Source organism: Rhipicephalus microplus, chromosome 10, assembly GCF_043290135.1.
Source record: "Rhipicephalus microplus isolate Deutch F79 chromosome 10, USDA_Rmic, whole genome shotgun sequence".
NCBI lineage: Eukaryota > Metazoa > Arthropoda > Arachnida > Ixodida > Ixodidae > Rhipicephalus > Rhipicephalus microplus.
This window is the reverse complement of record NC_134709.1, coordinates 5,486,125-5,511,560: the sequence shown is the minus strand read 5'-3', so window position 1 is coordinate 5,511,560 and position 25,436 is coordinate 5,486,125. Positions and strand designations below refer to the sequence as shown.

Here is a 25,436-nt window from a genome sequence, read left to right as displayed (position 1 = left end):
AAAGCTCACTGTTGATAGATATTTGGAATTTAACGTCCCAAAACCCCCATGTGATTATGAGAGACGCCGTAGTGAAGGGCTCCGGAAATTTTGACCACCTGGGGTTCTTTAACGTGAACCAAAATCTGAGCACACGGGCCTACAACATTTGCGCCTCCATTGAAAAGGCTTTCTATTCTGGACTGCCATCAATCTTTTTTGTTGTTGTTGTTGGCATCCACTGAAAGCCTCGAAAAGTGTTCGAGTTGGTCTTTATACCATGCCGGTTCGGACCACTTTTTCGTCTTCAGCGAATGGATAGTTGCCCAATATTTTCAATTCATGTGTATTTTGTTTCAAATATTGGAGCGAACGGAGGACATAATACTGTAGTGCTAAACTCGAAGAGAATCACTCAGAGGCAAAAGAAAGTAGCAAAGTGAGCCTCTTAATTTTTTATTATCGGATTTTGTCATTCAACATCGTGTGCTTCAGTAACTGCCACCTCACCCTACAAAAACCTAATTGTGGAACGTAAGCGCGATAACAAAGCAACGAGGTCACAAATGAAACGTTTTGGGTGAGACCATGTTGATTGTTTTGGTCATGATTGTGTGCGAAATGCTGGTTTAACAAAGGTGGTTCAGTTTGATTGAAAGAGTTGGAGTATTCGGCTCATTATTTAGTGGAAACTGTTTTCTTGAGTTCGTATTACATTAAGGAGACGTCCCGTTTTGATGAAAAACTTTTCCTGGAGGTAAAGATGCCTAGGCGTGCATTACGTTCCCGTGAAACTTAGCCTAGTTTCAGTTTCTGCACCTAGCTCGTTCTGAAAAAAAAAAAGACGCCTCATTAGCACGGTGTACACCGGTGACAAGTAGTAAGATTAGCCCAATTTTAGTGGCGCATACCCGTTTATGAGGGACCGTGATTACGACATGACCCACCGACAAGCAGACACCCTAAGGTATACTTCGCCCCTGAAACGTAGCTTTTCCACGTTTACATGATTAGTGCTACCAAAAATTAACCGCTAAACAGAAATCTCGTGTCGCCACACCCGTCTTCTACCCGAAGTAAAATAGGAAGCCATAAAATTCCTGTTTCGAGGCCATATATATAGTTTTTCTTGAAGCTTCAGGCGTCGACTTGCCTGAAAACATGCTGAGCTGGGGATCGAGAGGCTTCCCTCAATGCCGACGCGTTATTCTTCGGCACGCCACAGTGTTTCCTAGGGGGTGTCTAAGGGAGCTGCAACGCATGGCACTTCAGCCGCCAGCATGGAGATGACGAGTGGTATTTATATTTGTGTAGACCTCGTTCTCTTAGCTCCGTTCGGCTCCGTTTAGGTTGCATGCATTCGCTTTGTCACAAGACGAAGTTCAGCAAACGTTCACAAGTTCCACCTATATAGTCACCTTGACAAAAATACTTACTAATTCAAATCCTGTCACAAAGTTCACAACAATCTATTGTTTTATTCGAAACAAATTCTAAAACACAACAATAAACAAAGCCACAAGAGTATTCGAAGCCACAAGCACGAACATTAGGCAAATCCGTGTACTAACCAATATTCCCACGTTTTCTGAAGGATCGCAGCACCGAAGTTTCCTCTAGGTAATATTGGTAAACCTTATAGCGCACGCAGTACAAAGACAACGAAATAATCTAAAATAACCACGCGGTGTTATTGAACGGGGCGAACGAGAATTCCAAGCGCGCGAACTTCCACATTATTCCTTTAAAAAAAGGAGGGGGGGGGGTGGAAGAGGAAAGTGTTCGTCGCAGCATCCATGACATGGGCAATTAAATCGCGACGAGTGGTGCCCGTTGCACAACAAGACGCCAGGAAATGAACAATATCCAGCTGGTTGAAGTGCGTCACTCAACAGCTGCTCGGTCACTAAATACCGGAGCAATGTGTACTTACGTATATATGGCTAAACGCGAACGCGCTCACAGCATGCCGTGGTTTCATGTACACCGGTCGTTTTCCTCATATCTAGCGTACAAAAGACAGTGATTGCTAAACTTTTCAAGGCGCTATGCATATACAATTGTGTACACCACTTGCTTTTGCTGTTTGTATCAACTATAGGGTTTGAAAAAGGGCGAATTATATCGAGCTTTTGAAGATTTGCTCAGCTAAACAAAAAGTTCTATAGGCAAAAATCTCTACCAAGGAGCATCTAAAACTGCACTCGGTTAAGCGGCGGCTCATTTCGACTGATAACATGGCACTAGATTCATCGTTATCCTACTGGTGGTTCTAATCACAATCGCAATAAGCCTAAACGTGTAGCTGAGGATTCCCCTGTATGCATTTGAACGTTGCTCTCTCGAACGGCCCTCAATTATATTAAGTCAAAAATTTCCTAATCAAACCATTCCATCCCATCTCGGCTACATCACTCAAAACACTCCTTTCAGTGACGTCGGAGCATTCACAGCATAAATGCCGTGCGATAAGGGCAGAAAGTGGTAGATGGAAGCGTGCGATGAAAAAATCTGTAACACGGGGCTAGTGTGCTCGACCTGACGTTTCGTCAGGTAGACGACTAGTCTTCTTCGAGGCTGGAATCGGCTAGTTTCTTGAACGCTAGTTCACTTGTCAAGCCGTGTGCTCGGGCACACAACCCATGCTTACGGTTTGTTGTTGTTTTTTCATCGTACCGTATGAGAGGCGCTTATAAGACTATAAATGCTATAAAGTGCTTAACTATGCCTTCCCTTTCCCCCCTAGCGCGCCATTAATGCGGGCCACAATCCCTAAAGGTAAACTGCTTCTTTGCGTTGACACGCAAGCTCGCTGTGACGGCTGATTCGAAAGATATTAAAACACGAACAAAAAGAAACTAAAGCGCCTGAGAATAAGTAACATTAAAAAAAAAAAGAACGAGAGAAGGCGCGAGAAATCGGCGGATCGCGTCCGACCAGCCACGTTCGCGCACCTGTTTCCCGCAGTGGCAACACATGCCGGCGCTAGATCGACGCACGGCATTCCGACGCGGCCGCTACACAGGGAACCGTCTCAAACAGCTTCTCGCACTCAACGTCCGCACACGCGCGTCAGGCCTAAAGCGTGCGCTGTTTTCAAGGCGGATCAGCGCGCGTGCTCTGCAAGTAATGCGGTGGTAGCCGTCGACACAAAGTGACTGGATATGTATGTCTCTCTGCTGCCGTTCAAGCACACGCAGAATTGAGACGGAGCTTTTTAAATTAGACTTGGAAGCTGCGTTTCAATTCTGCGTGCGTTTGAACAGCAGCGAAGAAACATACATACCAAATCAGTTTGTGTATATGCAAATGAAAAGGGCATGCGCTTCCACACAATTATTGATATGTGAACGTTTCGATCGGCGACTAATCTTAGTGAAGATCGGCCTCGCATACTTTGTTTTCCTTGTTTTGCTGCTGCCGAAGACACGACTCCTCCATATCTACGCTGTATATATATATATATATATATATATATATATATATATATATATATATATACCGAGCGCAGTCTCAAAGAGCCTCTGTACGCGTATAATGCGCACTCCACGCCAGTACACGCTCGTGAGGGGCCTAAAGTGTGCGGTTTTCTTCAAGGTGGATTACCGGGCGAGCTCTGCAAGTAATGGGGCCGACGTAAACCGATTCGATATATATGTTTCTTTGCTGTTGTTCACACACACACTAAGCAGTGAGAGGAGTCTTTTTAAATCAGACTTGTTTCGCTCTCAGTCTTCTTTATTGTCGCTGTCTTTTTTTCTCTCTTACTCTTTGTTCTGCTGAGGGGATATCTTTATTCAAATACTGTTCGCACAGTGTAGCCAACAAACTGGGAGGTAAGGCCATATTGAACGGAGCCGTCATTTAAGGTAGCTGTGCGCGGCAGTGGTGCAGCAGTTACGCTGTTTCGAAACAGCCTTCGCTACATGCCTCGTTTCAGGCTTGCCACCAATAGCGAGTAATCAAAGAAGTCAAAACACTGCACACTTCGTCCCAGCCTATGTTTCGCAATAAGTGGAGCTGAAGCACTTTTTCTTACATGCTTCGCTCCTCCCGAGTTTTTTTTTTTTTAATTGTCCCTGCCTGTATTGAATACGGTTAGCATAGGGGGGGGGGGATAATGAAAAAATGTGTGCATATAAGTCAAACTTACAAACTGTATCAAAATTCCTAATATTCTATCGCAGCAAAAATATTGTTGGTGAAGAGATAAATCGTGAGATTGTGTCTGTCCAATCACCTCAAGAAGTCGTATGATCACTGCGAACCTGACAGCTTCCAAGGACAGCTGCAAGATTGATTAGAGCAGGTTATCCCCGCAATGCGCTGATGTCGGTCGCTTAAAATATAGGGATGAACAGAAAACGTGCGCCAAAAGCGCCCACAGAAAGTTACTACCATACCCTATTTAACAATGTGTCGCATAATTTGAAGCTTATAGGCCAGTGGGACAATGTAAGAGTCACTCTAACCACGCTTACCAAGCTCGCCAGGCATTGTAGTATTTTTAACCACCACACCTATGACGGAATTGAATGTAACAAGAGACATACGTCACTGTTTGTTAAATGTGTTACCAATGTTGTGTACATGCGGGAAAGAGTGCAAGGGCAAGATTGGTCATTCTTTGAACAACTGGCTCACGAACAACAGCATAATGTCAGAAGGGCCGTGAGTGACCACTTGGTATTCACTGCAAAGGCTGCACTCCGAAATTTGGTAAATGTCGCGTGTTAGCCGCTAACTGGAATCTAATAACGCACAAAATAATATCTCCCCGCCGCGGTGGTCTAGTGGCTATATAAGGTACTCGGCTGCTGACCCACAGGTCGCGGGAGCGAATCCCAGCTGCGGCGGCTGCGTTTCCGATGGAGGCGGAAAAGCTGAAGGCCGGTATGCTCAGATTTGGGTACACGTTAAAGAACCCGAGGTGGTCAAAATTTCGGGAGCCCTCCACTACGGCGTCTCTCATAATCATACGGTGGTTTTGGGACAGTGAACCCCACATATCAATCAATCAATTAACGCACGAAATAATCGAGGCCCACAAAATTTCCCCGTTAAAAGATGGATGTGTAAGCACTCCTTCTGCTTTATTATCCAGCAAGGAAATTGCGTACCGATCTGCCGGTTAATCATGTTAACCATTGTAGTCGCGTTCTCATATCTTCTTGCATCGTTTTCCATTTATGTTTTCCTTTTTTTTTCATGTTATTGATTATCGTGACGAGAGCTGATACGTGTATATACATTTATTTACTTTTTTCCGCCGCAATAAACCTTAGGTGCCACAGCACTTCATGTGGTTGGTGCGTGCGCATTCATTGCCGTGGTCTTTTGTGCTGTTTCCACAAAGTATGTTAAGCCAACTGGCCACCAAGCTGACCTTTCAATTCAATTCAATATACGTACAACACCATTCCTGCTCTTATGCCTTATGAAGATTCAGGTAATTAATTAATCAATTAATTTTATACACGTACTTGACGTTAAATGATTACACGTTTATTACGGCGCAAGATGTTCAAAATTGTTCAACCCTCACACGTGTCTTGCCCTCTCTGTTGCCACTACGAGAGAAGACTAGCGATAACGAGTTGTGTGCACAAATACGTACAAAGCGCCTCGAAGACTTCATCGGTGCGCTGGGTACGTATAACAGCATAACATCATGTTTGAGAGCGATGACGTCATCATTAAGAGGAAATCATCCACATTTTATCCGGCTGTACAAAGGGCAAACAGCGTGTTGCCATTTGCCGACATATATTTGAGTTTAAGAGGATCATACGCCAGTGCTTTAAACTGCACCATTCAATGAACATTAATTTCAAATTCTCATAGAACTCCGAAAAATAAAACTCATAACTCATAAAACTGATAAGTCATAAAGCTCAGAGGCTTATCAAATAAGAGAAATTATCGAGGCACAAGAAATTGAGAAGGTGGACGAAATGTGCTTAAGCATACCTTCAACTACTCTGACAAAAAAAAAAAAAAGATTTTCCAACTGTGACAACACCATAAAGTGTCACCTGTTAGAAGCTTCGAACTGCCTGACCACCTGAGCACTCCCTCGTCTGAGGCATGGGAAAGAGTACTCCGAGATACGAGCCTAGAAGTACAGCTCCGGGCTATACAGCGAGCTGAGGAGCTCGCGGCCAGGCACGCCCTGATCGTCATTCGTCTGTGAATTTTCTTCACTTAAATAAAGTTGTTTCTCTCTCTTTTCCGCATTGATACGGGCTGACTAGGTGGCGCTGTAAGTAGCAGCGGTACGGCAAAAATAAATTTGTTGAAAGTAGCACCTGTGTGTCAGTGTACATGTGTCATTTTTTTTTTTTGTCCCTGTGTTCACATGAATTAGCAGCATGCTCAAGCTGCTGCATTGGTGAAACTCGGAAAACACGGCGTACGGAGCACTAATAAACACAATGGGAAATGACGAAAACCATTCGGGAAGACTGATCTTAACGAGACGGAGCAAAGTACTAGGTTAGTGAACTCTGCGGCTGGAGCTTGATCTTCATTTCCTTTGTTATCCGATGATTGAGAGGCATACGGATCGAAGGAATGGAAATGACTTTTGTTTCGTTCAGCCGGGAGAACGCCGAAGCTCTCCCGTAGAGACAAGTCAATCACAAAGAAATCGCGCTCGCTTCGCGGTTTTTTCCACTGCCACAGAGAAACGGCAGAGGCTGGCTTAAAAAAAGTTTTTTTTTTCCTTGCTCTTGAGCGATTGGATCTGAGCAGTGAATAAAAGAAAAAGAAGGGGGAGAAAAAAATAATGAAGTAAAACACTCCACATAGCACACTACGTAACGAATACGCGGAGCGTGTCCCTTCAGCGTCAATGGGAAATCCGCCTCAGAAATGCTGTCGAGCGGCCGACGACAGCTCGGAGCGGACGCGCAGCACGCATTCCGATGTGACGTTAGTCCTAGGAACGCCCTTGAACCCTCGGTTTGTTTTTGCTTGTTTTCACCTTGTGCAAAGGACCCACGCTAAGTGATAGCGTAGTCGGATCTTTAACTGACAAAACGCTTGTTGATATCAAATTCAGAGCTTTTACATGTTCAGTAATGTGACAAAAGGGGCTAGCTGGTTCATGTCAGCTTGGCAATGCGCTGAGACGCTACGAAGGAACGACTACAAAGGAACACAGGATGCGGTTTAACCAAACGAGCCCAAAAGAACAAGTGCAACGCAAAAAAAAAATTACAAAACTGATAAATGACGACCCGGAGAGAGTATTTCACGAATCTGCTGTCACGGCATCTCTGGGCAGCGAAGGATACATTCGTGAGCCGTCGATAAAACTATCTCCTTCTGAAATCGATCTCGTGATGGGCGTCACATGAACGGACTCAAGTCAACTATCACTTCCTACGTGCTTATTTCAACTTTTATTTATATCGGCTACGCATGAATAATAAAGCCAGTTGAAGTATTGCGCTCATTCTGTTAAACTGGGTCTTGTGTTCTTTGTAGTAAGTCCTTCGTATCGTCTCTCTACCATAAGCGCATCGCCAAGCTTACATGCTGATATAGCGATAAAACTCACTGGGTCCCTCGTGAATTCACCTATGACAACACGGACAACACGAAGGCGAAAGCCAAGTGCTTCTTCTAAATACGAAGCATTTCTTTGCGTACTTGCAGAAGCTTTGAGCCTTTCTTTCCTTCTTTCTTTCTTATTTTTTCCTCGCATGCTGTAGAATCTATCTATCTATCTATCTATCTATCTATCTATCTATCTATCTATCTATCTATCTATCTATCTATCTATCTATCTATCTATCTATCTATCTATCTATCTATCTATCTATCTATCTATCTATCTATCTATCTATCTATCTATCTATCTATCTATCTATCTATCTATCTATCTATCTATCTATCTATCTATCTATCTATCTATCTATCTATCTATCTATCTATCTATCTATCTATCTATCTATCTATCTATCTATCTATCTATCTACGTCTAGGTGCTCTGTCATCTTAACTAGGCGTAAACCTAAGTTAGTAGGGTATCGTAATAGGGTTTGAAGATAATGTCTGTCTGGCCCCGAGATGAATAATGCGAAAATCCCGTGGCGTACGACGCCGAACCCTTTCCTCCCGACACGTGTGGCACATACCCGTATGCCAAGTGCCGCGGTATGCGGGTCTGCGCCAGAGCTGTCCGACAGTTTATATCTACCTGGGAACGGTGAGAACATAGACTGGCAGCGTTGACCCGATGAATACAAAAAATAAATATTAAGGTCCCAGCAGGAACCGAACCCGGGCATTTTGCGTGGTAATCAGGTATTCTGCCACAGAGCTACGCAAGGTCTCAAAGCTGCTTTGGAAAAATACCCTATATGCAGGCGTAATGCTGGTGAAACGTCAGTTGTGGCCAGTGCTGCCCATTGAATTTTATGAAGATTACGTACATAAGCTACTCCAATGATACCGGCGTCACGTCGGGTTAGCGCCAGTTGTAGTTAAGCGCCACTCATACTGAAGTCGAGATACGCAGCACTGTTCAGGGGTAGCATCCTTGCAAGTACAAGCTCTACATTTCAGCTTACCGTTTCCTGTATTGGTAATAACGTTGCTCTTGGCACTGTCACGCAACTGTAAAATAGTTATATAAAACACATGCGACGGTTATACGTACATGTCCGTGCGTATAACATATGCGCATATGTTTAACCTCATTTCATAGCATTTCGTTCGAAAACAAAATTACACCACAGTCACCTTCCCTCCACCTGCTTTGCATGACATCGATTCCCATATTACGTGGGATCTCGCATTTTTTTTTTTTTACTTCTCAGTCGATGCACTGATCTCCTCCGACCTTCTCCGAGGTAATTCTGCACCAAACGCCATCGTCCACAGCCTTCGGGATCAGAGGCTCTCTGCCCCTCACCTGCCTTTACATTGCCTCCGTGATCAGCCTACCATTCACCAAGTGATGATGGCATGAAATGACGTCATCATGGGACGGCACGTTCTGTAGAGTCGTAGTACCTTCATGAGACGTCACAAAAAGTAGATGGACACGGCTAAGAATCGATTAGTGCCAATGCGGCTACGGCTGCTGCTCTGGCCTAATATTGGTCTTAAAGTATTGAACAAGCACATACTGGCTTTGTTGTTCTTGATAAGTACAAACAACGTACAGGGGATGTTACTGCTAGGAACTGTAATGTAAATGAGAAGAAAGGAAAGCGGACGAAAAGATGCCGCTGGCAGGGACCGAATCTGCGACCTTCGGAAAGTGCACCCGATGCTCTACCAACTGAGCTACAGCAGCGGTCATCTCCCCATACGTGTTACGGGGTACATAACAGCCGAACCCCTTCCTGATGTAAAAGACACTGATGTAAAAGACGAAAACCATGGGTATGAGAGAAACAACGTGCCTACTTTGAAATAGGCGTAGATACTAAATGCATACGCGGTAACCTGCTCATAAAAGACAGCTCATGCATGAGAGCTTCGAATAACGCGTTCGACCATTAGACGAGTTATTCGAAGATAGCAGGTTCGGTCTCTGCCAGCAGCAAATTGTTTTCGTGCTATTTTTTTTCGTTTTTTTACATTTGCATTGCAGTTACTACTAATAAGATCCCAAGTACTTTTCTTGGCACCATTGTCCGTTAGTTCTCAGTAAAATTCCGTCTGACAAAGGAAAATTAACCCTTAAATTTTTCACCTCTTGCTTGCTATTGGTTCTTGCATGTATAGTTCAATACAAACAAGCACCCACTCAACGCAAACGTTCACAAAACAAATATACATACGAACGAAATATCTACACGTAACCCAAAGTTCAACAACTTGTTGCCACAGACAATGACTGTAGCAACTTGAAAATTGTCTTTTACGCATCGTATTCCAACTGAAACAGGTATATGCTTGCACGGAATGACACCACAGCCAAAGTTTCGACGAGGGGAGTTGTCTTCGTCTGAGCATCCTGACGGCGCCGACTTCGTAAGTCAAAATGCTTATTCCGGAACCTTTCCTTGCTGCATAATTTTTCATCACCCAAAATCTGCGTCTTCTCCTTAATATCAGTTTTGTGGGTATAAAAGGACGACTTGAAACTTTTTCACGCTTATACACCACGTACTTTGTCTATCACTTCCGCTAGCTTGTTGGGCAGTTCTGGGAGCTAATCAGTGTGCCACAGGATAATAGGAGACATGACACAGGATATCGGATCATCATTTTCGAAAGTTTGTCGGACAGTTAAGGCCGCTGTACAATGTGCCACAGAACACAGGATATCTCACGAACGGTAACGTACAAAAAGGGCTCCTGCGTTGGAGTAAGCGCTAAATAAAGAGTAAACTTAAAGCTGTATTCGGTCATTTACTAGCAATGAATATCCTATTAGGTAGGACGGTTCGTTAGAACACAAACGTTCTCGATGTGTAGACCATTCTCAAGTAACAGATTTGTTATTTACTTTAATCAAGAACCACCGAAGCATTGCAATAATCATACAGATTTACAGTTAATGAAAGTATCACGTGGAGTATCGCTTTGTCCCTGCATTTTCATCCCTTAACATTGTAATTGCTTCATTATCGTAGCTTTATAGCAAGTCAACCACAGCCCAACGTGCCGGGATTATAGAACCATAAAAGGTTCACACATTTCTGCCTCTGGCGCACATTACACAAACTGAACAAAGTAGTTTTCGGAGCAATATAGCGAAGCAAGCGTGAAATCGCTGATGAAACCAGCATCCTTATCACTAATTTGAGGGCACCGAACGGATGAATAGCAGGCACTGCGCCTGAAGGTATCATTTCCTTTAATATCCTGGTAATGAGCGCCACGTATACTGCACACAACTACGCCATAGCGGGGCAACCAAATTGTTTTAACTTAATCTATCCGCTAATTAATACCCTGAGCGCACATGGTTTGCGCACACAAGCATGCCGCGAACTCGCGCTTTGAAGCGTCGGGGTATTAAGATACGAGACGCCAGGATTGCACAAGTAGATCTTATTCACACACCTTAAGCCAGGCTACTCGTGTACTTTCCATCAACACGTAAAGATAATCTAAAGCATATCAAAATGAACGTGTTTTTTTAATACTTCATGAGTAAGTTCTTCACGGAAGCGATAAGGAACACCGACGCGAGTTCGCCGTAGCCCACAAGCAGAGCCACCAGACGCTGCTGGGATCAACAAGTAAATAATCGCCACGAAATAAGCTCCTCAAAAAAAGCGACGACATATTCGCGAAGCCTAAAATGAGCAGAGACTTAATGAATTCTAGAAATATATGTATCCTTAACTTTTAATAATGAAATGCTACAGGAACACAAAGGGAAGTGAAAAAATCAATTTAAATATTTTGCACCACTAAACTATACGCAATTATCAACAAAGACGCACACTTACTTTTTAACACAGTCGTCAGAGGAGTCTCCATTCCGTTTAATGCACGTTTGCAAGCGCGTGATCAAGTTAACTTGTTCATTACCCCAGCGTATGCTTCACTTCAACACTTGGACACTCAAAGCCATAAAGAAACCTGTCATTAGGGAAAGTAACTATCACTAAAATCACTATATTTGCCTGAAAAATGCAAAAAAAAACATCGTTCCCCTACCCCTCAAAAAAAAAAAAAAAAAAAACGAAAAACGCGACAAGCAAGTGGAAAATTGCCCGAGCAACTTAGCGAACAAAAGAAGGCGAAATCCGCTTATTACATGCGAAACTGGCCACTCTGCCCACAAGTCGACGGCGTGTACATTTGCAGAAGAGCATGTTCACATTTACCAACATTTAGATGTTGCGCGTAACTTCTAGTGGCCGTTCGTCTGGCGCCGTCAACGCAAGAGACATTGCGTCAGACGAAAGCAGAGAAAAACCATGCAGCAGGCTTTCCAGAAAAGGTCAACGAAGAAACGGTAGAGCCAGAGAAGATGCGAAGTCGAATAGATCCACATCGAAGCCCAAAAGACAAGGCAGTCCTTTTAAAATGTCCCTAAACGACACGAGGTTAAAAGGTGACACAGTAGTTCTTTTCTCGCGTGCACTGCCTTTCCCACAAACGCTGTCTGCTCCTCTCCACTTATTTCTTCGTGAAACGCGGAATGTTACCTTTAAACGCTAAACCAGGCAGGATTTATCGCTTTTTGACTACACGCGGCTATCTCCGTTTGCACAGTCGCAAATATAAAAAACAAAAAGAAATCATTTTATCACGCCTGATAGTCATGCGAGATGAGGCGGAACCTGAATGCGGCTGCATGGCAGAACAGGGCAGGCGACAATGCACAACTGATATATCTTGTACCGACCAATGGAGAGCTTATTTGTTCGTGGCGCCGCGAATTGTGCCGCAAAGACTGGAAACAGCAGGAGACGATAACGCACTCGTTGTTCGTATTCTCGGAGGGTGATTAGGAGCCCCTCATCAAAAGATAAGGCGAGCACAGATACAACCTGAAAGGAAGTACTGCATGCTTTCATTTGGCAGGGCACTGCAGAAGTTGACAGGGCAGCGCATACAATCCCCTGTTCGACCATGCCATTGTTATGCACAAACACAGCGATACGCGACCCAGAGATATAATGAAAGCTTTATACATAAAAAAGTAATGCCATACATGACATGCATGTCATGATTTGCACATTAGGACCTGTCAATTATGTTCGCCATATACTCTTATCACGCGAAGGAAGTTTTGGTGTATATCTATTTAAAGAAACGGTCACAAGAGCACCAAGACCCTGGCATGTCAATCATGTCGTTCGTGACATGCATGTCACGATATTCATGTGATGACCATGCGACTAATGCTAAAGTTAAGCCATGTCGTGCCCCTTTTGTCACGGATCCAATGAATGAAGCGGCGCCGAGGACACTAGATAGGCAGGTGGAAATGCCCTAAGTCACAGAAGATCGCTAAGAAATGCTTGACGCTTAAAGGCGCGTTGACGAGTGCATCAGCCGGCTCTCTATCCCTCTCCATGACAGCGAAATGGCACTTCTTGACTTCAAATGATAAGTAAAAAAAGACTGACACGTGGGAGCCATTCCTAAAGGTATAAGTTTGTATTTTTTAAGCACACATGTCACAGTTAACTGTGCGCCGGAGCAAAATTTTGGCCCTTCTTATAAAAACTTGTTTCTTCAAGGGAAAAATATCACTGAGTTGTGCTCAGAATTCGCATTGCTTCACAATGCGAATTCTGAGCACAGCTTCGGGTTGGAGCGATTCCACCCACGTTTAAAGTTTGGACTGCCCGCAAAGTATCGACGACGCCATAAGTGATTTTTTTTTTTTTGAAGTATAGATAGATAGATATGTGGGGTTTAACGTCCCAAAACCACCATATGATTATGAGAGACGCCGTAGTGGAGGGCTCCGGAAATTTCGACCACCTGGGGTTCTTTAACGTGCACCCAAACCTGAGCACACGGGCCTACAACATTTCCGCCTCCATCGGAAATGCAGCCGCCGCAGCCGAGATTCGAACCCGCGACCTGCGAATCAGCAGCCAAGTACCTTAGCCACTAGACCACCGCGGCGGGGCTGAAGTATAGGACAGCACCCACTACACCATTATTCGTCTTTCCGCGGATAAGAGAGGTACCCGCTATACACAACTGTAAGGTATCATGCGCGCTTCATTCATGTTGCATGATGACGATGAATTATGGCTGAGCACATCCCAAGGGTGCACGGGAAGCATTAAACCACACATTCGTTGCACAATTAGCACTGTGTGATGACGTTGTTGTATTACTCTTCTGTTACGCTATATTACGTAGACTAACGAGATTCCTTGTACGACATGACGCCTGTGGGGCTTTTTCGCGAAGTAGTATCGAACATCGACATGGATCAGAGGTGGAGTGCGGACTGACACGCTGAGGGAGCGGGTTGAAATCTCATTCATTCCTGGATATTTTTTTTTTCACGCTTTACTGTTTCATGGATATCGGTTACGCCAACGGCGATGCCGCTCAACGTATCATGTCGCCGTGAGACGTCGTACGTGTTCCCCCGCTTTTCTTTTACTCTTCGTTCTTGTCCCGTAGTAACATAACGAATCGACAGAATCGAGAAAGAACACTTACGCAAGTTGCGAGATGGGTCGGTGCCTCCGGTAGTCAATCCTGTGCCCACTGCTCGTGTAATTCAGAAGACTGATCGACCTCGTGACTGCCACACGGTTACGGTAAGCCTTGGCTGGTGCCGCGTGAGGACGATCGGAAGTGCTTTGGTGTTGGTGGTTGGTCGTCGCCTGCTGTTGCGAGCTGGTCTGCTGCTGCTGCTCAGACATTGCTGCTTGACGCTGCTGGTTTGTAATTTGGTTCGGCGCTTGCGGAGGCACGGTAGCCGACTCGGAAGACGTCATGGTTGCCCCTCACAGTCGTTCACGCACTCGAAACCTCTTAAAACTAAACAGAACACACTCGACGTTTCACATACAATCTTCACGCTGAAGACGAGGTCTCATCACACACACACACGACGGCGTGGCGATCAGATAACCGGGTCGAACAGGCCTATATCCTCTAGCCCACGCGGCTCACAATCGCATTCACACAATCCACGGACGGAAGGCGTCGACGAAATCTCATGATAGCAGACGACGCCGCCGAAGCAGACAACGTTTTCACTCGTTGCTATTCCGATCCACGGAAGAGACTTCACGGTATCAGTGGTGTTCCAATTATTGAAGCGGGCCACGCAGGAAAGAAAAGATAGCTCGAGGCATACGCAAACGTGGCGGCAGAAACAATCGGCGATTTTTGAAGGCCGGAGGTCAGCGAAGAGCCATCTCACCGAGGTCAAGAGGACAACAAAGCGAGGATAACGAGCACACAACGAGGAGCTGCACTCGTAGCAGCGACGATCGCACGCCGGCACTTCTGCGAGACAAGTTCTAGTCCGCGCGCTGCTCCCGTATCCTCGCAATCTGGGGCCGCCACCGCTGGTTTCGCTCTTCTCGTCTCCTCACTTTCTCTCCCCCTTCCTGCTCACCTCTCAACCGTTCGTTTGTCCTCCTCCCTCGGCAACCTGCGCGCGCGTTTTCTACACTCTCCTTCTTCCTTCATCTCTTTCCCGTTTCATATCTATACCGTATTAAACAGGCTCTTATCTCATCTTCCGCTTTCTCGGCTCATTGGCAAACTCTCGTCCAAAACGCGTGCCTCCCCGTTCGTGAAAGCGTCCCGCTCCGTCGCAGTCGTTGGTTGAGCCTTTCTTCTGTCGAAACTCTCTTCTTGCTCTTGTGTCTGCGAAACTGCCAGCGGCAGCCCCAAGAGCAGCGCCTGCCGTAAACAGATCCGCGATATTTATATATACATCCACACGCGTGGCACTTCGATTCCACGCGCACGGTGGGACGATTCTCGGGAGATATCGACACTTCCCGAGTCGACCGCTTGCAGGGGCGCGCTCTCCTGAACGACAGGCTCCAGGGAGTCAGCGGCGCGAAAATGGAGAGAAGACACGCGGACAGCTTCTGGCGAACTAAATTTGGCCCGCTCCCGGTGGGGCCAGACAAAGCCTCCGAAGACGAAGAAGAATAGTACGGCACAACTTTGCTCGTGGAAGCCTGCACCTTCTTCGTATACTCATGCACCGCATTCGTTTTGCACATACACTGTGCCAAGATGCCTCCTCCCAGACCGGCAGCTGAGGTTCAAAGGCTAGAGAGGAGTCGGAAGGCCCGGAGAGTTAAAGTGCTCACCGGCAAAGCTATATTGGAGCAGTTTTTTGTTTCCCACGAAATCCTCAGTTAGAAGACAGCGTTTGTGTTTGTTCCCTTTCTTGTCCCTCGTACATTGTGCGCCGATTGTTGAAGATAAGGCAGAGCTGTGCCCGAACTGATGCGATAGATCAATTTGCCCGGTCCTTCAGCCACTCGAGATGGCAACGCACTAGGGTTGGAAACCATGCGGCGTTCGAAGTACGCATGGTTCCGCGAGAAATGGTTCTGGCTATAAAAACAGAAGACTCACCGTGGTGCAGGGAGACGGCTCGCCGAAGAGCTAAAGTGCTCACTGGCAAAGCAGTGCCCGTTCTGATGCTATGTATTTGTTTTTCCGGTATTTTAAGCCGCTCAAGATTGTGACAAAAACGTACGTCATGCGGGAAACAGACGGCTCCGTGTTGACTGTTTCTTGGGATGAAAAAAAAAAAAAGTTTCTTCGTGGTTCCGGCAGATGGCTCGTTTTTATCGCATGCTGTAGTAATTTTTTCATAAATTGCTTCACAATAAAACCTTCGTTGGTAGTGAGCGCTCCTCTTCGTTGGTCGTCCTTTGAGTTGTAACCACTTTTGAAGTCCGCACACCGGCAGGAGCTGGCACCTGGTCGTATCTCAACGAATCACTGTACCACCACGGCGCAAGCTATGTCATGAACTAAACGTAAACGGTCGCATAAACGGAACCGCAAAACGATTTAGGAGTTTGACTATATCGCTCTCTGGTGTCGGTTGTCGACTGATGAAACGACGACGCACTACGCACGGGCACAGTATTCAACGCCGACGGAACTAATGTATCCGACTGTGTCCGTAAAGGAGAGTTGCTGGTTCCACTCTTAACGTCACGTTGAAATTAACAGAATTGGAAGAAGCAAGGCAAGCCTACTTTATCATTCTATGCACGTGCTTTCGACCGAATAATCATTCGTCCTACGCCTGCGTCTCCAAAGCGTGGTTTTCGACGAACAGTAAGGAGGAAAGTCTTGAGTTTCACCTAATGTCAAGTTGAAAGTGACAACACTGGTTGTGGCGAGGCCGGCATACTGAATCGTTCCCGTCTTCACTCGAGCATCGCTTCGTCATATAGGCGCATTAACAAAAAGTTTTCACATCTTGTTTTTCTTCCTAGCACCGCTCCGTGCACAGCACTGTAGCGTGGTGGAAAGCGACGCCGTCAGCGTAGTGACGTCGGGAGTTTCTTGGCGCTGAGAAGACAGCTGGCGGCGGTTCCGGCGCCGTTCGCGACTAGCAGGCGTTCCGTCGTGTCGTATGCGATTGTACGATCGCTCACAGGCTTGGCACTGTTCCCGCGGGTCCGGGGCCGCGGTCGAGCGGGCGCGTGTTCTCTCCTCCGCGGCCTTTCTCTCTTCCCCTCAACTTGCTCTCACCCGCGCTCTCCTTTCCTAACCTCCTCTCGCCTATTGCTCGGAGAATAGTTGTCGCTGCTCTTGCGCAGAGCGGTTTTCTCCCGTAGTTAGTTCGTGGTGGAAAAATTGCTAGGCAACTCAGGCGCGAGCTCCTTGTTACGCGACATCAATATTCGTAAGCCTTGAATAGGAGAGAGCTGAGCTAGTTGATTAGAGTTCGTTCTAAGAAACAGGGCGGACTAACACGGACACAAGAAAGAAGTCACGACACCACAAACGCCGACTAACAATTAACAACAACCTAGTGCAGACAGGCCACTGCATTAATTAGAGATTATTAAAACATAAGAGACCGCTTATCGTAGTTCACCTTGTAATCCATCTTTGTGCACGCGCAGTTTGGTGCCGGCATAGGAACGAAGAAACGCGTCTGATGATTGAGGTACGGCATATCAATTATAGTGACAGCGCATGCGTGAGCCAACCATCGATTAACCTGCCAAAAGATGAAGTCAAATGCCTAAACAGTCATCTTTCATGTGGGCCCTCACGCCTGTCTGACTGATAGGTTCGCACGGCCATGCGCAGATAAGTTTTCCTGCCTAATTTAGTTTCCGCCCTTGTGCACATCTGCAGCAGTTGGTCGGCGTTTGTGGTGTCTTTATTTCTTTCTTGTGTTCGTGTTTGCACACACTGGCTTTGAGAATGAATTTCTTTTCCGATGCCCATGGCCTATATGAAGTTGTATAATATAGCAACACGAATGTTAAACGCGAGTAACACTTCTAAAGTCTTGGTGTTGCCATGGTAACCACGATAAGTTCAGAAGAAGACGAAATCTTGAAGAGGTCGTAAGCTTTTAAGAGACGGTGTGTCGCTAGAGCCATCGTGGCCAAGCGTTGCTTCCGTTCCAAAGATTTACGACCTTCTGGTGACGCTGTTTGATGTGTTATGGCTCATGACTCACATATCACGCGTTGAATGGTCATGCAGGGGCCGACACCATAAATGTACGCCAACACCAGATATAAGTGACGAGAAAGTACGAACGTCGTTCAGCTAGCACGGCACTAATAGATAGGTGCACGAACTGGCCTGCACTATATTATTGTGGTTTTACACAGCTTCGCGTACCTTTTTCGAATCGGTCACAATGAATCCAACGATATTTCGCAAATACAAAAACTCTAGGTACAAATCTAAGGCGCAGTAATTTACTTTTCACGTGAATGGAGAATTTTTTAAAAATTAAGTATGTAGGCGACAAGAAAATAGCAATAAATTGAGAATAAATGTATAAAAATAGGACTGAGATGAATCCGTGTGTATTACACATTATTTCCGAGGTAGCCTGCGGCGGATTCAGAGGGAAGCGGTAGTGGGCGATCGCACCCCCTCCCCTTAAACCTCTCTCAGAATACTACCCCCTCTCTTCAGTGCCTGTCATCCACCGCTTATCACCAGTTGGGACCAAAGAGTTGGGCCCGTCTGGGCACGAATTAACAGTGCCTATGATTTGATGGTGTCCCGGTGATGATAGTAACTTCTAAATACAAGATTCAGGACCCTGTTTCTCTCTCTCTTTGGTTCTATTGAAGGTTTTTATATGTACTGTCCAGCACACCAATACACACGAAATGCTTAGCGCTTACCGAAATACCTGGTGGGAACTACGCATACACGCACCTGGAAAACATGGTCGCGCTGCCCAAAGCCGTTCAACCTCGAACCTACCAACAGGAGGCGATCGCGCGCACTGGAGCGCGCTAGCTCCGAATTAATGATTTTATTCACTTTAGATTCATGTCTTGAAGCTTCGACAGCAAAGCACTTGTGTCCTTTCTGCATGCATTTTGAGCGAAATACTCGACTAATCGATGCCGTAGACCGATTCCCGCTTTTGGAATCTCGAAGGATATAGATTACTTGTTTATTAGTAGTTCTTATACTCCATAGATGGCACCCTATGACTTGTAGGCAGCTACGGCACCAACTTTTTGTTATAACGCTACGCCTTTGCATTGCCGGATTACCGGACCGACTAAAAAAACTACTCAAAGCGACCCTTTCACCCCAATAAAATGAGTGGCTGGATCCGACCCTGGTGGTAGCTGAATGACCCCGATATTGGTGTTACCCTCGTAACCCCTGTAAGAAATTTTTGCATTTTCCTTTCCTTTATACGCCCCGGTACAGATTCAAGTTAATAATTCGCAGAACATCAATGTTACGCCAGCGTAGGACGTGTCTCGTTTCCAGACTTCGTTACTTGCTTTTAGTACTCCACCAGCCACTGCTGCTCGCTGCATGCCGGAAAAAAATTGTCTATTCAAGAGAGACGCTGGGAATCGAAATAGGGACTACTTCTATTAACGACTAATCTCCTTACTCTTATCCCTTAACCTTGTTCGTGCATAATGAAATTGAAACAGGGACCCACAGTATCCTCTCGTATTTGAAAAGAAGAATGCGAAAACATTCCACTATTACAGATGCCGTTTCCACAGCAGTTCCCAGGGCCTATGCAGAAAGCAAAGGAGTTATATATATAAATTAAGATAGCTTCACACTATAAAGGAAGTGCGGAGCTGGGAACAATGCCTTGTTTCTATTCGATTTCACTTTACTGAGATAGCAATTATACGGACACTCTCGGCCGGATTTTGCCGCCGGCGTTGATGTGGACCAGAAAAAAGAAAAAAAGACTCCGACGCGCGCGGAATTGAACGAGGGACCTCCGCGTCGTTAATGCGAGGCATTAACCACTGAGCCACCGAGAGGTACCCCCTTCAGCAATTCAAACGGCAAGCTATTCATATCTACCACTTACCGCTGTTGGCGGGCATCTCGGGGGGGGGGGGGGGGCTATCGTGTTTTCAGATTATCAGCAAGATGGCGCAGTGAGCGCCCGGCGGCCGCGGCGGCAGCGGCGGCTTTCATCTCTCATGCATACTTTGGCCCGCGTAAAGAATACGGGGGTGTACGCTCGATCACGCGCCCTTATGCAGTGGGGAGAATCATACGCCTTGACTAGCATTTGAGTTTCGTCGGAACGATTCTGTTGCAGTTACGGGGCGCACAAAGGTCACTGCAATCGTTGCACAGCATACGTTTGCGAAAAGGGCACACTTTTCAGACACAGCGAGGTAACAACGGAGACGCTTATTCGCATTAATCTGAACCTGTTATTACGTTTCGTGCGTTCTTCCTGCGTGAGAAACGCGGGGCACGTTTAGATATGCTTGCCATTCTGCGCGTGACCTTCCAATTTGTTGCTATCACGTTCATTGCTTCGCCGTTGCGGCAAAGCTGTGACATTTTTCTTCCCTCCTCTATAAATGCGAAGCGTTTCTTAGCGAACTTCGGCGACTTTGAGCGTATCTATCTATCTATCTATCTATCTATCTATCTATCTATCTATCTATCTATCTATCTATCTATCTATCTATCTATCTATCTATCTATCTATCTATCTATCTATCTATCTATCTATCTATCTATCTATCTATCTATCTATCTATCTATCTATCTATCTATCTATCTATCTATCAATCAATCAATCAATCAATCAATCAATCAATCAATCAATCAATCAATCAATCAATCTATCAATCTATCAATCAATCTATCTATCCGCTTACGTTTGGGTGCTCTCGTGGTCACCCCCTTAACTTGGCGTGAACCAAAATGAGCATGGAGGGTATGACGGTTTGAAGATTATGACGCGCTGGTCAAGACATGAATAATGTCACAATCTGGTCGCACACGTCGTCAAACACATCCCACCGGAAAGTGGCTCATACCCACGGGTGGGTATGTGCCGCTAGTTTGCGGGCATACGCCACAGGTGATAGACACTTAGTACCTACCCAGGAACGACGAGAACACACATTGGCAACTTTAACGCACAAGCGTTAAAAATACCCGACATCGGTAGCGCTGACCCAACGAATGCAAAGAATAAATGCCAGTGTCCCAGCAAAAATTGAACCCTAGTATTCTGCGTGGCAATGAAGCATTGTACCACAGAGCTGCGCCAGGTCTCGGAACTACTTTTCAAACAGACGTTAATCTTCGTGAAGCGTCAATAGTAGCTGCAGTGCTGCCTACCCAATTTTATAAGCATTACATATGTTACAGCCATCACGTCAGGTTAACGTCAATTGTGGTTAGATGCCATGTGCTTAAGTTGATTTATGTAGCAGTGTCCAGGGCCAGAATCCTCGCGAGCATAAGCGCTTCATATCAGCTTCTGGTATTGCTAATACGCATGTTCCATGTCACATCGTTGCGCAAGTACAAACAATTGGTCATATAAACAGCTGCAACTCTTGAACATATGTCTGTACGTGCAACACATTTACATACATTTAGCGTCATTTCAGGACGTGTCGCTCAGTAACAAAATTGCAACACGGTCACATTCCTTCCACATGTTTCGCATAACGTCGATTCCCAGGTACGTGGGGTATGCCGAATTTTTTTCTTGCTCCTTTTACTGTTTGTGCCCTCTATTATTTTATTCATTTTTCTTCATTTCTTTTTCCTGCTAATTCTCTTTTTTATATTTCTCGCTTGCTTCCTTTTTTTTAACGGGGTTTTGCCTGCGTTACACCAAGCGAGGCCAGCATACAACAGACCCCACCCGTAGAGTTCTCCGCATTTAATATCATCATCATGACGCCCGACGCGCAAGAAGAAGAAGACTTCTCATTGGCGAGAGCGCGCACTCAACATGTTCCAGCTGAGCTATGCTGTATGTGGTTTTGCCTGCGTCACGCCACAAAGCGACGACGACAGTCTGGCCCGCTCCGCATTTGAAAATAACCTGCCCACAAATGTTCGCATCAAGACTTTTGGTGCCTTGCAAATCGTGGACGCAAGAAAACGTGATGCTGCATGCCACACTAGAACCAAATCACCGAAATCGTACGCTCTGTATCAGCCTTGAAATGAGATCTATATACTGTTGCGGGTCGGAAGGAAGGAGGACGTTGATGATGGCATCCCACCGCTTCCACCAGTTGTTATGGATGGGGGACTACCCGGTCTCCTGTGGTAGCTTGGCGTAACCGGGTGGAGGAACTAAACGCTGACAAGAAGAGGATACGAAAAACAAACATGCTTCTAAGAAAATTTCCTTTGTCCGACTCTCCAGCTTACAGTTGTTCTCTCTTCAATCGCACACGCGGCGGTCGCGGTCTTGGCGGAATTTCAGAACGCCCGGCACCACAACGTGCACGTCCTGCAAGCTGAACAGCGCAGTCACGCATCATTCGCGATTTCAGCCTGCCTCTGTCAGCGCGGAGTGGGCCCGAGCAACGCGTGGAAAAGAGTGACGGTGTCCTCTTTGGTCTAGCTCTCGTGTGGTGCTTAGTTAAACCACCACGCTCTGAACCATGTAACGGTTCAACCACCACGCTCGCGGTTTGTGAAACCCCTAACCTTTCTTTGCTGTAAATATGTGTAAATAGTGCCATAAACCTGTTTGTTTTCGTATCCTCGTGCGATCCTCCTTCGACCTTAACAATATGCCACCCATGTCAGATTATATGTCACCATATACATGCCGCTCATAAAGCAAGGAAAGCCATCCTGACAAGTCTTCTTCATTTGTTCAATAAATTGGGACCAATATGTCTGTAAATATATTAAAATACGGCATGTCAACAATGGGCCGTCCAGCAGGCCCACGAAGCGGCCGCCAGGTACTCCCTGTCGGTCCCTACGTGGGAGACGCCCGCTACGCGCTAAGCGCATCCTGTAGGACTGAAATAAAGTTTGTTCATTCCATTCATTCTCAACGAAGCGCTCAAGAAACAACGGCGTTCGATTTCATGCCACTGGACAAAGTACTTGGCTGCCTTGGAAGGGTGGTGGTTTTTCAAATTCCAATTCAAGTTTGAAAAATTATTTTACAGTTTTCTTGTACAAGAGAGAAGAATGTTGGGGCTAAAGGCATTTCACCTAAAAGAGGACCCAATGCCCTTGTACACACTTCATGCATTAATATTGCTTGCACAGTAATACAAAAAAAAAAAACGATGTTTAGCGGCATCCAGACCATCATGAACAAAAGAAGTCATAGAAAAAATATCTCACATTCGGATTTCATATTACATTGAATCTGGCATTCACTATGCAAAAACATCTTTTCAGCTAGCATACGTAAATAAAAATAACCCAGGGAAAATTTAGACTGGAACAATAAGGACATGATACATAATATTTTTATGGTTAACACAATAAATACCAAACAAATTTAGAACACCCGACTATTACCATTTTTACAGCAGTATTTTTATGATTATACAAGCCTTATGTTTGCCTGCATTAGCCTTTCTTTTACTTGTACCTCGAAAAAAGTTCTGTACAATCAAATAAGGATTATGTTCTAGTTGAGATGATATGTAAGTTGTCTGGTAGGAAAAATTAGTTTACCATAACTAGTCCGCATTAAAAAAAATAATTTGAGTACAACACACGGCACATTGAGAGCGTTGTCCGTATTCGTTGTTAGGCGTAAGTATAGGGCAGAAAAGCATCAGCACTCATACCAACTGATTGTTTTTCTTTGTTTCTTCCCTTTTTATTTCTTTTTCGGCGTAATTTCTTAGAATAACAAAATGCTGAGCCAGTTAGTAGGTATTCATTAAAAAAACAATAGGGCGTGAAAACACGGACACAAGAAGGCAGTCAGTACAAAACAAACGCCCTAGAATTGAAGAACGAAAGGAAGAGGGCACGAAAACATGTGCGCATGCACGCCTAGCGATGGAGATCTGCTTCAGCCGCATTCGTCGGCACCGGACGCGCGCGTTTACCTGCGGGTAGAACATGCGATGTGCGAGGGCGTGTTATCAATTCGGACCTTATACAGAACGTGACGGCGACGGTAAATCCACACCGAGAGTGTACATATGACCGCTATTACAATAAAATAATTTAATCACCTGCAACGTAACTGTCAAGCATATAACACGTAATCTTGTTATAACACGTTACTCACGTAATCTTGACTTCGAAGAAGGGTAAAGCCAGGAATGAACTTACCTGAAAAGAGATAAGAATACGCAATTAGTGACTGCAGATCTTCATCATCATCATCATCATCATCATCATCATCATCATCATCATCATCATCATCATCATCAGCCTGACTACGTCCACTGCAGGACAAAGGCCTCTCCCATGTTCCGCCAGCTAACCCGGTCCTGTGCTTGCTGCTGCCAATTTATACCCGCAAACTTCTTAATCTCATCTGCCCACCTATCATCATCAATACATAAATCAATACATATACCACACATATATAGAATATCATTGATATGTAAAATACACATTACTGCATGCATCAATACACATGAACCACACCACATATTAATTTTCTGTACCGACCTATATGTAAGCATCGGCAACTCACTCTCCAGCAACGCAGATGAATATTTTCTATAATAATATGGGCAGCAGCTACATGACACACCGTGACGACAGGAGACACCCGACAAGCTCCCAGGGTGCTTCACACCTATAAAGACAACGGCGTTGCGCATAAGACAGCTCTGGAAACATTTGTCACGTCACTCAGGAGGCCTACATGACGTTTGAAATCGGATGCGCTCGTCACACCACGCAGCTGGATGTCCAGTACTGGCAGCTCATAATTAACGATCGTGTGGCTGTAAACAAACACCTAGCGGTCACACTCTTCTAAACCACCACTGTACTGTACCACTGTTGTTTGTAAAGCATGGAATGGCATCCGTCTGAGCCGCAGACGACGCCATGTTATTTCAACCATTGATTCATGTGTGGGTCTTAACGTCCCAAAACCACCATATGATTATGAGAGAGGCCGTAGTGGAGGGCTCCGGAAATTGAGACCGCCTGGGGTTCTTAATCTGAGCACACAAGCCTACAACTATTTCAACTATTCAGTAAAATATTTTTTGGCTGGCGTTCGAAAGAACCTTACATATAACACGAGGACTTGCTTCAATTGGTATAAGCTTAAGACAAATAATATTTTAAACGAAATACATTTTGAATGGGAAAAGTAAGACGCAGTACATACGGATTAGTAATGAGAACGACGGCACAGGCGCAAACTTACAACTCGAAGTTTACTGAAGAGGCAACCCATACGTATACCTTATACACTATCAGCACAAGTATGATACAGTTCCTCTAGCCTAAAGAAAAAAAAATGACTTGTTAGACAAAAAAAATCTTCAAAACCTGACTACTAAAATACCTTCATTGCAGGAAAAACGAATGGAAGCCCAAGAAACAGGACAAGCAACTTGGAAATTCTACCACCAACCTGGCGCAAA

At 45.3% G+C, this 25,436-nt stretch overlaps 1 protein-coding gene across 5 annotated transcripts in view; it reads right to left on the bottom strand.

Moving 5' to 3' along the window:
- dnc (phosphodiesterase dunce) overlaps positions 1 to 25,436 on the bottom strand; it is a 626,001-nt gene that overhangs the window by 262,361 nt on the left and 338,204 nt on the right. Inside the window, exon 1 of one of the 5 annotated variants that reach the window (XM_037431863.2) lies at positions 14,095 to 15,375. The exons of the other annotated variants lie outside the window; for them this stretch is intronic. Within the exon in view, the coding sequence (XP_037287760.2) occupies positions 14,095 to 14,375 (281 nt within the window). The 5' untranslated portion in view covers positions 14,376 to 15,375. Of the gene's footprint in view, positions 1 to 14,094; positions 15,376 to 25,436 lie in introns of those variants that run through there. 5 annotated transcript variants of the gene reach the window in all.